General features: G+C 41.9%; 1 protein-coding gene across 2 annotated transcripts in view; it reads left to right on the top strand.

Annotated features, from left to right (window-relative positions):
• The window catches only part of MAPKAP1 (MAPK associated protein 1), a 175,241-nt gene that overhangs the window by 132,173 nt on the left and 24,133 nt on the right, over window positions 1-18,935 (top strand). For both annotated transcript variants that reach the window (XM_073639781.1, XM_073639780.1), the window contains 2 exons: window positions 6,171-6,311; window positions 17,564-17,701. In XM_073639781.1, coding sequence (XP_073495882.1) covers window positions 6,171-6,311; window positions 17,564-17,701 — 279 coding nt within the window. The remainder of the gene's footprint in view (window positions 1-6,170; window positions 6,312-17,563; window positions 17,702-18,935) is intronic.

Below are 18,935 nucleotides of genomic sequence, written 5' to 3'. Positions count from 1 at the left end.
TCTGATTTAAGCAACAGGCCTGACGACCCCTTCGCTCTCGGCAGCTCTTCCACTTTTGTTTGCAGCTGCAGGAGCAGAGTGAACTCTTCATGTTATTACGCTGCAGCACGTTATTGCCGTTTTCATTATTTGTTGCCTTTTTACCTTTTATACTTAATCATTTCTGCTGGGAATTACGAAGCCTTTCCGGGCCGGCACTATTGCAGCATAGTAGCATTTTCTGAATAAATTATATTAATTCCATGCATAAAGACAAGTTTATTCGCTCTCATCGCACACGGCGCCTCCATTTAAAGAAAACAATGACGTCTTCATTAATCTGCCGCTGAAATCCAAAGATTGTGGCTTTTAGGTCCTGCATTAGCCAGTGCTGCAAGCGGCATGTCACGCTGTCTCGCAAAGAGGCTAAATCAATGTTTCTGCCATATTTTATGCAGCACTTTATTTAAAAGCATCTGACTGATTATTTCCCGGCTCGCGACGCTGGCATCACGGGGGCTATATTTAAACAAAATCCGTCAGAAACCTTCATTTCCAAATTGGTTTTGATCCAAAAAATCATAAAAAGGCAGCGAATGGCTGGCATTTCCTAGTGTTAGTCTCAAAGTAATTGACGTTTTGGCTTATTGAACGGTTACCTTCATTATAACTAATAGCTTCCAAAAAAAAAAAAACAGGGTGTTGGTAAAGAAGGATATACGAGGTCGATAATGGGGCCAGTGGCAGCTTTATGGGAAAAAGTTGTTAAAACCCCACAGTGCCTAAATCATTTGGGAGCAGAGGAAAAGGAGATTAACACCCTCTGTACTGGAAAGACCTTCATTTTCCTAATTTTAGATACAGATATGTGGGTGGGTGGGGGGTTTGGGAGGCATTTGCCCGACTGGCAATGGTTTATATGACACTGTTTGCCATATGGGGGGGTATTTCCAAAGCATGTTATATGTAGTGTCGGAATAGTGACACATAAGAGGAGATGAGTCTGACGACCCAGCATCCGCCAGTACAGAATATTTACACTTTTAATTTTATTGAAACTTTTTGTAAATCAAGCAAAAGCACAGTTTTCTGAACTTTTCAGAAAAGAGAGATGCTCAGCTAGAAAGGGGTTCGTTCTCGAGATCGGGGGGAATGTACGTCTATTATTAAATTATGGTATTGTCCAAAAACATACTGATAGGGAATGTAGATTGTGAGCCCTAATGGGGACAGTGCCGATAATGTATGTAAAATTGTCTGAATTGTAAAGTGCTGCAGAATATGTTGGCTCTATATAAATAAAAAGATTATTATTATTAATATTATTATTATTATATTCTGTAGATATGACAGATTTTTTGGGGGAGAATTCAATAAAATTGCCATGACGTACCTTCCAAATCTCCCAATTTTCACTACCACTGCCCAAAATTGTTAACCGAACAAAATGAAATGGAGTTTAAGTTGGTATTCATGCAAAATAGGAGCATGTTCACACTGGCCATTAAACAGGCAAAACCTAAGACAGTGCATATAAATAACCTAGTGTGCTTAGTAAACACCAGTGGTTAGGACCATCCCGGTTGGGGTACACCTTGATGCTGGTGGGATGACTTTTACTTTTTTTAATCAAAACTGTGTTTTTGGTATCCATATTCTGGACCCGGTTATTCATATTCACGTCCTTTTAACACAGACAAGGCAATCCCAACATGTGTTGCATCTGGTCACCGCCGCAAAACATGCTGCGCAGGGAGTCAAAGGTGTTAGCAGAGGACGCCAAAGATACTCTGATAAACACCCGAGCATGCTCGGATAGCACCTTATCCGAGCACTTCGCTCATCATTACTCATTAGTTTAATGGTTCTTCGGCCTCCGGCTACAAGTCTGCAGTCACTCTATGTGACTGCAGATTTGTGAATCCTCACATCGCAAGCACTGTGGACTGTGAGAATTCTCCGGCGCCGGGAGCAAACTGACTCGTAACCGCAAGTATGTGATTTGCATACATTCAATCATGTGCGGAGTAGATGGACTTGGCCTCGCTCAATGCATGTGTATTCCAACAAGTCTAGTAGGAATGTGTCCGGAAGTATGCAAATCGCATACTTGTGGTTACGCGCCTGCACTTAAGAATCCTTGCAGTGAGCACGATGTGAGGATTCACAAGTCTGCAGTTACAGTGCCGGCAAAAAAAATCTTTACAAGTTCAATGAAACCACAAAATCTTAATATTCAAGTGGATTCAAGTGTTTTATTGTGGATATTTTATTACAATTAGTATTTTGTCATGTCACCCTTACATTTTATCACCATCTGCAGTCGTTTAGGCATGGACTCAGCAAGGCTGGCTAAGTAGGTGGAGTCCATGTTTACCCACAGTGTCTTCAGCACCTCCTTTAGACAGTTGATGTTGCTGGGTCGTGTCTCTTGAACCTTGTTTTTCATTAAATTCCAGGCATTTTCTATGGGGTTAAGGTCAGGGGAATTACCTGGCCACTCTAAAATGTTAATGTTATGGTCACTGAGAAACTTTCTCACGGCCTTGGCTTTGTGGACAGGGGCTCCATCATGCATAAAGTAATCACACTGATGTATGACCCAAAAAGTAAGCATGTGTTCTTCCAAAACAGTAATATAATTGCTTCCTTTCATAGTTATAATCTTGGGAAGGAAGTACAAACCTGCCCTGCCCATGCTTCCACTGAATGCACCCCACACCATCACACTGTCAGGGTGTTTAACAGTCTTAACTGTATATTTTGGGTCATACTGTGACACTGTACTCGGACGACGCACAACCTTTGAGCCTCCCCTGACCAGCCTGAAAGTGCTCTCATCACTAAACCTCACTTTCTTCCACTCTTCAGATGACCAATCTTGATATTTCTTACAAAAGGCAAGCCGTTTCTTCTTCATTGCTGCTGTGAGCAGGGGCTTCTTTGCGGCACGGCAGCTTGGTAGACCCAGGTCCTTCTGCAGGCGGTGACGAATTGTCCTAGTTGCGATGTTCTGGAGGAGCATAGGGTACTTGTTTTTTATTTCAACGGCAGTTATAGAAGGGTGTGACATCACTTCACGCTCCAGAAGCTTATCAGTCCTTGGTGAAGTCTTCTTAGGTGCGCCAGAGCCTGACTTCCTCTGCGGTACCATCCCAGGAGGCAATGATGCCGCCAACCGCTTCAGTTGATAAATTGCTTCTCTTGACACTCCCAGATCTCTAGCTACAGCAATCACTGAATCCCCTTTCTCGAGCAGAATCAAGGCACGGGATTTCTCTTCCATTTTAAGCTTCTTTCGACCCATTGTGGGAGATAATATAAAACTGAGGGAGATAATAAAAGACTGCCTAATAGCAAAACTGGCTGAGCTGCACATAACAACCAATCAGAGTGCAGCTTTCGCTTGACCAGAGAAGTGAAAACTGAGCATTGATTGGTTGATATTTGCAACAAAGCCAGCTTTAATATTAGACAGTTTTTTATTATCTCCCCTATTGTGTACACTTTTAAAAAGTGAAATTATGATGTGTATTTTATATGTAAAGTTTTTTTTTGCTGCGCAAGTGTAAAGATTTTTTTTGCCGGCACTGTATATAGAGTGACTAGAGTGACTGCAGACTTGTAGCCTAAGGCCAGTCAACCTCTTCAACGTATTCTCAACTCATGACTGAGCTCCTCTCAGCTGATTTATGCCCAAAAGCCACATCAAAATTGAGCTGAACTTTGATGTGGTCAGAAATCAACAGAGAGGAGCTCAGGAGCAGACTATTATAGAGTTACAAACTCTCTGAAACATTCTCGGCTAATTGAGCAGCAAGCAGTATGAAGGGAAACAAAGAGCCTGTAAATTCCTGACTATACAAATGTTTGAATGAAACCCATTTGCAAAAATTACTTTTAGTCCCAAATATTATTATTATTATTATTTATTGTTATAGCCCCATTTATTCCATGGCGCTTTACATGTGAAAAGGGGTATACATAGCAAAAACAAGTACAATAATCTTGAACACAATGTGACAGCGACTGGTACAGGAGGAGAGGACCCTGCCCGCGAGGGCTCACAGTCTACAAGGGATGGGTGAGGATACAGTAGGTGAGGGTAGAGCTGGTCATGCAGCGGTATGGTGGAGCGAGGATTACTGCAGGTCGTAGGCTTGTCGGAAGAGGTGGGTCTTCAGGCTCCTTTTGAAGGTTTCCACGGTCGACGAGAGTCATTAGAAATTAGGAGTTGAGAGGTAAATACACACATTTAAGTAAAAATAAAAAAAAGCATTCATATCCCTTTACCGTACTGTTCAAAATAATAGCAGTCCAATTTGGCTAAGCAGATTAATCCCTGTTTTTGGTATAAATTATATTACCCCGTTGCAAACAATTTACCAGTTGGTGCAGTAGATTGTAAGAAAACCATCAGACTCCGCATTCATGATCTGCAGGTTTTTGAGTCTTTTTATTTGAATAATTAATTAAAAGGAGATGTGTTCAATATAATAGCAGTGGGGAGTTCAATTAGTGAGGACAATCATTCTGTGAAGAAACAGGTGTGAATCAGATAGCCCTTATTTAAGGGTGAAGCCAGTACATGTTGTACATGCATTTCTCCTTGAAAGCCCAAGAAATATGGGTAGTTTGAGACATTGTTCAGAAGAACAGCCTACTTTGATTAAAAAGTTGATTGGAGAGGGTAAAACCTATAAACAAGTGCAGACTGTGATAGGTTGTTCAGCTAAAATGATCTCCAAGGCTTTAAAATGGAAAGCAAAACCATAGAGTTGTGGAAGAAAATGGAAGACTACCGTTCAAATGGATGGAAGAATAGCTAGAATGCCAAAGGCTCAGCCAATGATCAGCTCCAGGATGATTAAAGACAGTCTCAAGCTACCTGTGAGGACTGTGACAGTTAGAAGACGCCTGTGTGAAGCTAATCTCGTAGCAAGAAGTCCCCGCAAAGTCCCACTGTTAAAAAAAAATACACATGTACTGAAGCGGATAAAATTTGCCAAAGAACACATCAACTGGCCTAAAGAGAAATGGATAAACATTTTGTGGACTGATGAAAGTAAAAATGTTCTTTTTGGGTTCAAGGGCTGCAGACAGTTCATCAGACGACCCCCAAACTCTGCATTCTAGCAACAGTACACTCTGAAGACAGTGAAGCATGGTGGTGCAAGCATCATGGTATGGGCATGTTTCTCTTGCTATGGTGCCGGACCTATTTTCCACATACCAGAGATCATGAATCAGTTTGCATATATTAAAATACTTGAAGAGGTCATGTTGCCTTATGCTGAAGAGGATATGGCCTTGAAATGGATGTTTCAACAAGACAACAACCTTAAACACACCAGTAAACGAGCTAAATCTTGATTCCAGTCCAACAAAATTGAGGTTATGGAGTGGCCAGCCCAATCTCCGGACCTTAATCTGATAGAACGCTTGTGTTTCTGAGGCAAAGCCAACAAATGCCAAAAAATTGTGGGATGTAGTCAAAGCATCCTGGGCTGAAATAACAGGTGACAGGTGCCAGAAGTTGGTTGACTCTATGCAACATAAATATGAAGCAGTTCTAAAAAAAAACTGTGGGTAACAAGTAAATATTAGGTTACTGATTCACAGGAATGCTAAATTCTCAAAAAAAAAGACCTATTGTGAGTTTGTAAAGACAAATGCAGACACTGCTATTTTTTAGAACAGCCCAATGTTCATTTTTTGTTATTTTCTGTAAAGTAGTTAAAACTATCTACATTTCTCTTCATGTTTTGAATTAGAAAACAGCGTGCAATGTTCCCAATGCTGGAAATAAAAACTAGTATAAAGATTTTGTGCTTAACTTATGTTTTTGAACACAATGCTATTATTTTGAACACTACTGTATTTGGATTATGACAAATTGACTTCTCGTTACATAAAAGTGAAGCCTCCGAACTTCTGTAATCAAAACTTTACATTCCATGGTCACAAAGTTGTTTCCTATCATCCTTGCTCCTGTCTGTTTAGTGCTACGAGATGCAGAACCTGTGCTAGCATTGATGTGTCTGTGCGTGGATATGGAGGCTCAAGGGTTTTGACGTTCGTTCAGCTTGTAATGTTTGATCCAACATGTTTAATATTTAAGAATCAAAAAAATGATATGATCACAGGTATTGTATTCTATAAGAAATACACAATGTCTTATTCTCTGATAGGTTCTAGAGGTGAAGAGCCCCAGGAGGAGGAAACACAGATTGACATCGCCACAGTGCAGGATATGCTGAGCAGTCATCACTACAAGTCATTCAAGGTCAGCATGATTCACAGGCTGAGATTCACCACAGATGTCCAGCTAGGTAAGACCACATTTATTTTCCTGTACAGCTCTCCCTTGAAAATGAAACTTTAAGGATAAATCCACCTGTAAACAATTTTGCAACCTACTCATTACCCGAAACTTCCTTCCCTTACTGCTGTAGTCTGCTGCTGTGACTGGAACTCTGTGGCGTAACTAGAGTTTGATTAACCCTGGTGCAAAATTTGGACCTGCCCCCACCCCCAACCCCCTTCCCCCATACACACACAACCATCCGCCCCCACATGTCGGTCAGATATATGGGCCCTTGTAGCGTTCTAAATGCTATAACGATATACGAGTTGCCACCCATTATGTATTAATGTCCCCCATCCTGGTTTCCTTCCTAGTATATATAGCCGTATGTGTGTGTGTGTGTATATATCTATCTATCTATCTATCTATCTATCTATATATATATATATATATATATATATATATATATATATATATATATATATATATATATATCCCATCCTGTTATACAGTATATGTTCACCATCCTGTTATATATGTTTCCCATCCTGGTATAATATTTTTCCTTATCCTGAGCCCCATCCTGGTATAAATGTGCCCTAATCCTGAGCCCCATCCTGGTATTTATGTCCCATATCCTGGGCCCCATCCTGGTATATATGTCCCATATCCTGGGCCCCATCCTGGTATATATGTCCCATATCCTGGGCCCCATCCTGGTATATATGTCCCATATCCTGAGCCCCATCCTGGTATATATGTCCCATATCCTGGGCCCCATCCTGGTATATATGTCGCATATCCTGGGCCCCATCCTGGTATATATGTCGCATATCCTGGGCCCCATCTTGGTATATATGTCCCATATCCTGGGCCCCATCCTGGTATATATGTCCCATATCCTGGGCCCCATCCTGGTATATATGTCCCATATCCTGGGCCCCATCCTGGTATATATGTCCCATATCCTGGGCCCCATCCTGGTATATATGTCCCATATCCTGGGCCCCATCCTGGTATATGTCCACCATTCTGCCGCTGTTCGTTGCAACCTCTGCAACTGCGATCGTTACACCCCTGCTAGTATTCCATTTACAGGGCGACTTAGCGTAATCAGGGTGGCCTTTCCTGGCACTTCTTGAAGGAAATATCACAGTGGTGTATTGTCATTGCTGGGACGTCACTATTGACACCAGTTTATTAAAACGACATGTAAGCACAGTAAAAGCTGAGTTTTGAGATTTTAGCATATATTATCATAATTTCTGCACTGTTGGCTTTTGCTCTAATCTCGAAATGCATTTTTTAATGTCCCTAAAATTAAGGGAGGAAAAGTCTGATGTGCAGTCATCTGGCCTTATGAGAGAAATGGTTAAAGGGTTCTTCCCAGCTTTAAAAGTTATCACCAATCCAATGTGGTTGGACCCTCTCTGATCCAAAAAAACAGTGCTCTAAAGTTCCCGATCATAAAGTTCAGTACTCTATCCCTGGCGATCTCCTAGAGAATGGATCTCCGTTTCAACAGAGCCTCGTTTTTGGGATGATGTGTCTCAGCTGTCAGACCACTCGAAAATCCACAAGTTATCACTAGTGCTGAGCGAGCATGTATCATTAACTCTTTCGGTGAGCACGCTCGGGTGCTCGCCGAGTATTTTGGCGTGCTCGGCGTTTCATTCACTGTCACCGTGCCTGCAAGTGTCACGGCTGTTAGACATCTGTGACACATGCAGAGATTGCTTGTCGAACAACCGCGCGTGAGCGCCGAAAGAGTTAATGATACATACTCACTCAACACTAGTAATCACATATTCTTTAGACCTCTTTTAACCCCTTTTTAAGCTTTTTTTTCAGTGGAGAGGTGTCAGGATTTCTGTTGCTCTTCTACAGTTTGACCACTAGTGGCTGCTATTTTTCACTTTAATAATTGTGCTGCAGTTTCACTCCTTACCACTGTAGGCTGCTGTTGTGTTCTGTAATTGCCCTTTACCAAGATGGCAGATTCTGAATCTATGGAATCCATCTTGTTTCCTGTTTGGGCCTACTTAAAGCCACATGGATCTCTCACTCATTGCTTGAGTATTCTGTCTAGCTGTTAGCCTACTTTCAGTTTCCAGCTCCTGAACATTCTTACCCAGACTGTTCTAATTCATCTACGGATTGTTTCCTACAACTACTTGCTATCTCCAAGAACTTCTACTACCGCTTGCTGTTCCTGCTTGTGCTCCTTTGGTTTCCAGCAGTATTGGTTTCCAGTAGTACTACGCCAGTATCCTAACAAGTGGTGACAAAAAGTTGCTCCACAAGAACTAATAACGCTTACAGTGGTGCAGCTGTTGTACACTGTAGCAACTTATCCTCCCAGTGAGCAAAATGTTTGATGGAAGGTTCCCATACAGATTAGATAATTGGTGGGTTTTTTCCAACATTAGTCTAATGCAAAGGTGGGCAATTAATTTTCCCAAGCGGCCACATGAGAGACTGTGACTGTTGTGGAGGCCGAACCAATAGGCTGAAATTAATTCTGCTCAATATTAACAGTGACATATTAATGATAATTATTTTATATCAATATTAATTGTATCACTTAATATTGGACTGAATTAAGTATGCTGACATCCCCTGTATACCGTATGAGCCCGCACACTGCCCCCTATATACAGTATGAGCCTGCACACAACCCCCTACATATAGCATGAGCCCCCAACATACAGTATGAGCCCCCACATAGCCCCTCTATATTCAGTGTGATCTTCCGCATAGCCTTCTGTATACAGTTTGAGCCCCACATAGTGCCGGACCTATTTTCCACATACCAGAGATCATGAATCAGTTTGCATATATTAAAATACTTGAAGAGGTCATGTTGCCTTATGCTGAAGAGGATATGGCCTTGAAATGGGTGTTTCAACAAGACAACGACCCTAAACACACCAGTAAACGAGCTAAATCTTGATTCCAGTCCAAGAAAATTGAGGTTATGGAGTGGCCAGCCCAATCTCCGGACCTTAATCTGATAGAACGCTTGTGTTTCTGAGGCAAAGCCAACAAATGCCAAAAAATTGTGTGATGTAGTCAAAGTATCCTGGGCTGAAATAACAGGTGACAGGTGCCAGAAGTTGGTTGACTCTATGCAACATAAATATGAAGCAGTTCTAAAAAACTGTGGGTAACAAGTAAATATTAGGTTAGTGATTCCCAGGAATGCTAAATCCTCAAAAAAAGAGACATATTGTGAGTTTGTAAAGTCAAATGCAGACACTGCTATTTTTTAGAACAGCCCAATGTTCATTTTTTGTTATTTTCTGTAAAGTAGTTAAAATTATCTACATTTCTCTTCATGTTTTGAATTAGAAAACAGTGTGCAATGTTCCCAATGCTGGAAATAAAAACTAGTATAAAGATTTTGTGCTTAACTCATGTTTTTGAACACAATGCTATTATTTTGAACACTACTGTATTTGGATTATGACAAATTGACTTCAGAGATTGCTTGTCGAACAACCGAGCGTGAGCGCAGAAAGAGTTAATGATACATACTCACTCAACACTAGTAATCACATATTCTTTAGACCTCTTTTAACCCCGTTTTAAGCTTTTTTTCAGTGGAGAGGTGTCAGGATTTCTGTTGCTCTTCTACAGTTTGACCACTAGTGGCTGCTATTTTTCACTTTAATAATTGTGCTGCAGTTTCACTCCTTACCACTGTAGGCTGCTGTTGTGTTCTGTAATTGCCCTTTACCAAGATGGCAGATTATGAATCTATGGAATCCATCTCGTTTCCTGTTTGGGCCTACTTAAAGCCACATGGATCTCTCACTCATTGCTTGAGTATTCTGTCTAGCTGTTAGCCTAGTTTCAGTCTCCAGCTTCTGAACATTCTTACCCAGACTGTTCTAATTCATCTACGGATTGTTTCCTACAACTACTTGCTATCTCCAAGAACTTCTACTACCGCTTGCTGTTCCTGCTTGTGATCCTTTGGTTTCCAGCAGTACTGGTTTCCAGCTGTACTACGCCAGTATCCTAACAAGTGGTGACAAAAAGTTGCTCCACAAGAACTAATAACGCGGACAGTGGTGCAGCTGTTGTACACTGCCGGTAGCAACTTTTCCTCCCATGTGGCCCCCTGTATACAGTGTAAGCCCCCACATGGCCCCCTGTATACAGTGTGAGCCCCCACATGGCCCCCTGTATACAGTGTGAGCCCCCACATGGCCCCCTGTATACAGTGTGAGCCCCTACATGGCCCCCTGTATACAGTGTGAGCCCCCACATGGCCCCTGTATACATGTAAACATCCCATACACATATGAAAAAAAACAACACATACTCACCTCGCTCCTGTTCCCCCGGCACTCTGCTCCGGTCTCCGGGGCACTGAGTCTTCGCATATCAGATGTGATGTAATGACGTCATAGCGTCTGCTGTCTAACGCGCTGATTGGTGGGAAGAGCCGGCGGTTCAGTCCTCCACTAATGTATTCACCGCTGTCTGCGTCCTGAAGATGTGGATAGCGGTGATATCCGGACACGGGCCGCCGACAATGGAAGGCATGGTGCTACTGTTTTCAGCCTCTCTGCTGTCTTGGTCCTCAGGCTGGACTGGAACAGCCACAGGGCTGGATGTGGCCCTCGGGCTGCACTTTGCCTATCTCTGGTCTAGTGATTGGACTTGATGGATTTAACCTTAAAGACACTGTTCAGGACCTGTCTGCATGGTCGGTGCCACACTTGTAAGACATTTTGCACGTCTTATTAGTAAATCTAAGGGTAAATTTACACTTGCTAACTTGCCGTATTGAACAACCACCGATAGGCTACGGGTTTAGACAGGCCGACTGCACTTATAATGTGCATGGAACGATCGGTAATAATGATTGTTCTGTGCCCATCGACTGGTATTCTTCTTGACATGTGCTGTTTATTCAAGACAATGTGCTGCCGAGAATGATGATTATTAAGCTAGTTTAAAAATCATTTCTCCCGATCAACAAGTGATTTGCTTGTTAGGTTATCACGATAACCGGGAAACAAGCATTCCTATTAACGCTCATTCACAGTAATCGGCCAATGAAAATGCACGCTTAGTCTGAATTGTCGTAGTCTTTGTTTTTTCTAGGACATGGCGCAAGCTCAGCAGTTTTGCTAATTTGTGTTACTTATCCTCTATTATTTGTAGATATGGATTAATTTCCATTTACTGCATGCAGGTGATGAGACGCACATATGTCTTTATTTTTAGTTAAACAGGCGGCAGCATATGGCGTTTGCCTATTGGGTCTTATATATTTTTATTAGTGCCTAATGTCTTGTTTTTGTCTTGGGTTCCGTAACAATTTAAAAGAATTTAGAAAAGAATAATACCTTACTCCATTATATAGTTTAACTGTTTAGGGAGATGGAGGAGCTGTGCTATGGGGTGGATATAGTACCTGTCTTGTTGTTGGCTGATTGCACTGTTAAAGGTATTTACACGCGACGTCTTTAAGATGGGGGCTCACCCGCCAAGTTTTTTTTAAGGTGAAAACGCTTTAGGAAAACTACAGTTTAGCCCTCTTTGTTCTATACGTTCAAGTATAGAGAGTAGGTTTCTAAACAAAGCTGTCTGAAGAATGGACACGCTACTTCTTTTAACCACGTCATCGTTTTCCGAACCGTGGAGCTGCTAAAATAAGAGACAAAATACTGAACATGTGCACAGCAATGTCGTTTTGTGGGCCGTGTTTGCAGGGCTTTTTCAGGCGGGGTCCGTGTGACAAGGAAATCCAATCTGAACAGACTGTCAATCACCCGACGAACTAGCAAAATGCTTGTTCATTAGGTGAAGTGTTTTTGTTTTTTAAACTTGCTTAAAATTAACCGTTCTCAGCAGCACTATCGTTGAAACAATTGTTCTGTGCTCATGAAAGTGCGATCAGACTGTCTAAACAAGCTATTAAACAACCGATCAGCGGCAGTGTAACACCTGTGATCGGGCTGTGCAAATGCAGCTTATTTCATCAAGGTCGTACCCTTTTTTTGCTGGGCCAGTTGATCAATCGACCATCTTATTGTCCGTAACAACTATCCAATGGGCAAAAAACACCACATTGTACAAAGTGACAAATGTAAGATCAAATTTGGCTAATCTGCCATGCAAAGCTCAACTGTCTGACCAAGGCTTACATTTTCCAACCTATTCACATTTTCAGCAGATAAAAGTTTGCCGTCAGCCATCGGGAATTATTATCTGGCATAAAATTTGCAAATTTTGCCCAATTTTTATCTTGCGGTCATGGCCGAAATTGTTGCACCCTTGAAATTGTTCCAGAAAAGCATTTCTCCCAGAAAATTATTGCAGTTACCCATGTTTTCTTATACACGTTTATTTCCTTTGTGTGTATTGGAACAACACAGAAAAAATGAAAAAAAGGCAAATTGGACTTAATTTCAACCCAAAAATTGGCCGGACAAAATTGTTGGCCCCCTCAACTTAATATTTGGTTGCACAACCTTTTGAAATAAATAACTGCAATCAATCGCTTCCTATACCCATCAACAAGCTTCTTACACCTTTCAACTGGAATTTTGACCACTCTTCCTTTGCAAACTGCTCCATGTCTCTCATATGTGAAGGCGTCTTCTCCCAACAGCACTTGTAAGATCTCTCCACATGTGGTCAATAGGATTTAGATCCAGACTCATTGCTGCCACTTCAGAACTCTCCAGCGCTTTGTTTCCATCCATTTCTGGGGGCTTCTTGAAGTATTTATGGGGTCATTGTCTCACTGAAAGACCCATGACCAAGGATGCAAACCCAGCTGTCTGACACTGGGCACTGCATTGGGACCCAAAATCCTTTGGTAATCTTTAGATTTCATGATGCCTTGCACACAGCCAAGGCACCCAGTGCCAAAGGCAGCAAAACAACCCCAAAACATCTTTGAACCGCCACCATATTTGACTGTAGGTACTGTTCTTTTCTTTGTAGGACTCATTCCATTTTCGGTAAACAGTGGTGTGATGTGCTGTACCAAAAGGCTCTATCTTGGTCTCATCTATCCACATGCTGCTTTCCCAGAAGGATTTTGGCTTACTCACGTACATTTTGGCAAACTGCAGTCTAGCTTTTTTATGTCTGTATCAGCAGCAGTAGGGTCCTCCAGGGTCTCCTGCCATACCGTTTCATTTCATTCAAATGTTGACAGATAGTTTATGCTGACACTGATGCACCCGGAGCCTGCAGGACAGCATGAATTTCCTTGGAACTTGATTGGGACTGCTTATCCACCATCTGGACTATCCTGTGTTGCAAACTTTTATAAATTTTTCTCTGCTGTCCACGTCCAGGGAGATTAGCTACAGTGCCATGGGTTATAAACTTCTTAATTATGTTGCGCACCATGGACAAAGGAAAATCAAGATCTCTGGAGATGGACTTGTAACCTTGAGATTGTTGATATTGTTCAACAATTTTGATTCTCAAGTCCTCAGACAGTTCTCTTCTCCTCTTTCTGTTCTCCGTGCTTTTTATCTGGTTTCAGGTGTGATTTTCATATTGCCCACACGTTACTTGTCACAGGTGGGTTTGAGCGAGCATCACATGCTTGAAACAAAGTTGTTTACCCACAATTTTGGAAAGGTGCCAACAATTTTGTCCAGCCCATTTTTGGGGTTTTGAGTGAAATTATGTCCAATTTGCCTTTTTTCTCTGTTTTTTATTGTATTGTTCGAACACACACAAAGGAAATAAGCATGTGTATAACAAAACATATAATTGCAATAATTTCTGTGAGAAATACTTCATTTTCTGGAACAATTTCTAGGGTGCCAACACTTTCAGCCATGACTGTATGTGTATGGGCAGCTTAACAAAGATCCTGCAAAGTGAGACCGAGCTCCACAAACAAGAGACCAAAATAAATGGCTTGATATTTAATGGCGATTCTCATCAGTATGATATAAATGAACATTACCTGGCCTACAGCTTTCCCTGGTAATGACATCTGATAGGTAGGAATTCAGCAGGTTAAAAGTAGCGATCAGTTGATCACTGAGGCAGCAGGCCTCAGAAAAGAAAGTGCCCTGCAGCTCTCAGTACCTGTTGGGAGTTGTAGTTTCACCACAGCTGGAGGAGCTGTCATTTAGAAAAAAAAAGAGCTTTGTATCAAAATGTATCACTCCCATCTTCCAGTTGTGGACAATCCCACTTACGGATATTGATTACATGATACAATATGACTATTTGTAACTATTTCCAGCATGCAGCGTCTGTAGGCTGTAAATATCTCCAGGTATCTGCTGCTATACGCTGTCTGTCACACCACACAGACAATTATATCTGGGAAATCTACTTCCCAAGAGCTATCGATTCCCAGCCGGCAGCTTTATTGATCACACTCGTTCTGCACAAGATGAGTGAATGGAAGAAAATATAGACTGGAGAGACTGCCAGACACTGCACTGCAGAAGGCGGACAGCTTGTGGACCTGTGCTCTGGAGACCATGTGCACGGGCATGTACTAGCCCTGCTGTGACATGGGTAACCCCCACGACCACCATTCTAGCTTCTAATGGGTTACCACCCAGTAGCCCTATACTTCCTATTAGTGTGCGATGTATCATGCCATAAGAAGACTGATCTGGATTAGTTAAGCCGAGTGACAAACCTTATGATTGAACCTCCTCACTTGGATGAAAAGCAAACCCACACATGAACCGTTTCAGGATCCTTTACTGCTGGCATGACACAGGACTCTTAGTAGCACTCATCTTATCTTCTTTGGACAATCATTTTTGCAGAAGTCCCAAACTGTCTCAAGGGAGCTTCATCAGAGAAAATAACTTTACCCTCGTCCTCTTGAGTCCAATCCCTGCACTTCCTGTAGAATGTCAGACTGTCGTCAATGTTTTCTTTGGCGAGAAGTGGCTTCTTTTCTGCCCTTGACACCAAACCAGCCTCCAAAAGCCTTCACCTCACTGTGTGTTCAGATGTGCTGCCTGCTGCCATTACTGAGCAAGCCCTGCACTCGTTTAACAATAGTCCCGTAGCTAAATCCTCTTTAGGAGATGGTTCTGGCACTTGATGGACTTTTTTTTGGCACCCTGATGCCTTCTTCACAGAAATAGACACGCTTTCTTTTTTCAATAAATTGATTTAGGGGCAGTCTTACAAGCAGCAATGTTCTTGCCTGTAAAGCCTTTGTGATTCAGAGCAATGATGACTGCATGTGTTTCTTTGGTGATGACATAAAACCATGATTTAAAGCAACCAGCCTGCTCTTCTCACTTTATCTTGCTGATTGCATGATATCAGCTACCTTATCCTCATTAACACTTTCTCCTGAGCTGAAGAGTAGATCCCTAAAATGATATAAGCAGCTCATTTTGTGGCACGGCTGTAATTTAGTAGAAATGGGGTTTTTGCGATTCAAGTTAATTTTCAAGGCAAGGATTGACTTTGCAATTTTATAGAATTTATCTGATCACGCTTCTTAACAATCTAGAGATAAAGCACTATAAAAACTGAAGCAACAAACTTTGGGAAAACCAAAATTTGTGTCACTCTCAAAACTTTTGGCCACGACTAGAGTTTCTATACTCCTTTCCTGTCTATAGAAGTATATTATACACTCTATGTATTTTGTGCGGTAGACAATGAAGTCTTTCCCGCTGTCGCGTTCCTCTGCATGTGCTCTAGAGTCTTTTCTCATGTAGATACAGGCAGTAATGGATGGACCATCCGGCAGATAAATATAGTAGAGGTTTGCACGCTCTTTACATGATAAAAAGGCAGATGAGAATGACTGGAGCGGCTGCTTTCTCCCTCTGCACAACTTCCATGCCTGGCCCACTTGCCCCTTGCTGAAAAGATTGATGGCTTTGAGGGTGACCTTGGCTAGGAGCAGGAGCCGGTGATGTATGTACCAAGCTCTCTCTGCTAAATGGGCCCAGATTTGTAGTGCTAATATTCATGGGGACGCAGGCCCAAACTCACTGTGGCTATAAATCAGCGGCCACTTTAGGTGTCACTGCTGGTTTATATTCGGCTACTGTCGAAAAATCACTCTAGGTTCAAACCTCCGGCATCATGTGTACATCTGGAAGAATTTGGTATCTTGCCTTATTTTCTTACCCGCGGAGGAACCTGACTGCGACAGTCGAATACGCACATCTTTTAACAGCTTCACTGCCAGAGAGGTCAACAACGCATCACCAGCTCTTGGCAAAACTTCCGCCAAGTGAAGCCGAACCGACGAACCCAGGATGTTACTTTATATAGAGGCAATGATGGAGTCTGTGCCTTTATTAGAGGAGTTCATAATGACGTGGAATACTTTAAGCATTTCTTCACTTTTTATTACATTGCAGTTGATCATTTGTGTATGCATTCTATTATTTTCTGTTATCAGTTTTGTTTTGTTTTTGCTAAACCTATCTGGAAGGAGAAATTACTAATAATGTAGTACTGCAGATTTCCACTAGGGGGAGCATATGAGAGAATACATTTATTAAAGGGAATCTGTCAGCAGGTTTTTGCTATGTAATCTGAGAGCAGCATGATGTAGGGGCTGAGACCCTGATTCCAGCGATGTATCATTTACTAGGCTGCTTGCTTTAATTTTTATCTAATCCCAGTTTTATCTGCTGTATGCTGAGCTCTGTATAACCCCGCCCACACCACTGATTGGCCGCTTTCTGCCTATGCACAGTGTACACAGAAATCTGCCAATCAGTGGTGGGGGCGGGGTTATACAGAGTGAATATGACAGCAGGTTAACTAGTCCTCTAGTAATAATCTCCTGCTGATAAAACTGTGATTTTATCAAAACTGCAGCAAGCAGCCCAGTAAGTGGAATTGGGGGTCTCGGTCTACATGATGATGCTCTCAGATTAGGTGGCAATATATTCCCTTTAAGTTCAAAGAAAGTTGTCTAAATTGATGAGCTCCCCCTAGTGGTGGCTTCAGAAAGTAATAATTCATGATTTAATTCTCTACCTGTGTAAAAAGAAGTAGGCGATTCGTAGCAGTTTAACAAAAGGTCGCCTGCCCTTAGATCTCTTGTGGATTGTTTTTTTTATTCTCGTAACTTTTTGAAGAATGTCCCGTTAAAGCATAAAGTCGTTTGACGTGATTGAATGTATTAATAGAGAACGGTGTGAGGTTTATATGTGAAGCCTGCGAGCAGTAACATTTCAGATTTCTGTGTAACCTTCCGAGGTCTGGTCAACTCACAGCTTCCCATTACATCCCTCTGGCTGTGGTATTAAATGAGATGCATTTACTTTTTCTCCGCAGGGATCTCCGGTGAGAAGGTCGAGATTGACCCAGTGACTAATCAGAAGACCAGCACAAAATTTTGGATAAAGCAGAAGCCGATCTCCATTGATTCCGACTTGCTTTGTGCTTGTGACCTTGCGGAAGAGAAAAGCCCAAGTAAGTGGCTGATATCAGAGGGTCATCGGGTATAACACAATGCACCCAAAATCTATTATAGGACACCGATCACAGGCTAGGAGTTTAGGAACATCGGTAAAATCAGCCGTGAATTATGGATGGCGGAAATCACGCATCTCGCATGGGAAGTCAGTAACCCGTCCTCCTTGAATTTCTGATTTGGAGCGTGTAGTAATTACTCGATGTGGATCGTGTAGTAATTACTCGATGTGGATCGTGTAGTAATTTGTTTGTTAGACCTTTAACAAACGAAGGTCTTCTCATTTTTGCTCCACTGCCTTCTGACAGCATGAAGTCTCCCAGGCATAGAGAGAAAACTGCAGCTGCATCCCCCTCCTCTAAGACTGTATTAATGGAGTTTTTCCATTAAAGTTACTTATCACCTATCCACAGTGCCTAATTGTTGGGTGTCCCACTGCTGGGAAACCCACGATCACTGGCACAGGGGTCCCAATCCTGTTACTCCTCACTTTGGTCAAGCTTGAATGGAGTGTCATGGTTGCATACTTGGATAACTGCATGGGTCCTAAAGACATTGAATTAGCCCCTTTTCGATATGAGGTGGTCGTTTATTGGGTGCGGGTGTTTGAAGCATGCCCACTCTGTACACAGTGAGTGCTGGCTGTGTTATACAGCCAGAATTTGCCTCTAACAGCAGCAACAGGAGCTAGCTCCGATCGCAGCTGGTGAACCATTTCAATCTCGGACGACATCATTTAAGTGGCGCGCCAATTCAGGCACCTATTACACCCCGCCAACAATGAAATTGCAGAGTGTCAGTGGGTTGTTTTAGAAGCTTGGGGGGCTACTAAAGGCCCCCATCACCACCGTGTGTGACAGTCATGTGTTCTACGTACTGTAGTATTCCAGTATAAGGAATAAGATGAAAACGAGAACGGTCATTGGTTCAAGTCTACTAAGAGGAATAAAAAAAAGTAAAAATTAACAAACAAGTTAAAAAAAAAAAAAAAAAAAGAAGAAAATTAAACATATTTGGTATTGCTGCTTCTGTAAGAACCTCGATCCATGAAAATACAAAATTTAACCTAATGAAGCCGTAAAGAGAAAATAAAAATTGAAATGCCAGGATTTTGGTTTTCGGTGGTTGCATTGTATGTACCTCCAAATGGTATAAATAAAAAATGTCAGCTCAGCACACGAAAAAAAAAAAAGAACAAGCTATCGTACAACTAAAGTAACAGAAAAATAAATC

This window comes from Phyllobates terribilis, unplaced genomic scaffold, assembly GCF_046119375.1.
Source record: "Phyllobates terribilis strain yellow unplaced genomic scaffold, ASM4611937v1 Scaffold_7__3_contigs__length_470593459, whole genome shotgun sequence".
Lineage (NCBI taxonomy): Eukaryota > Metazoa > Chordata > Amphibia > Anura > Dendrobatidae > Phyllobates > Phyllobates terribilis.
Note: the sequence above shows the minus strand (reverse complement) of the source record. Positions and strands in the feature narration are given on the sequence as shown.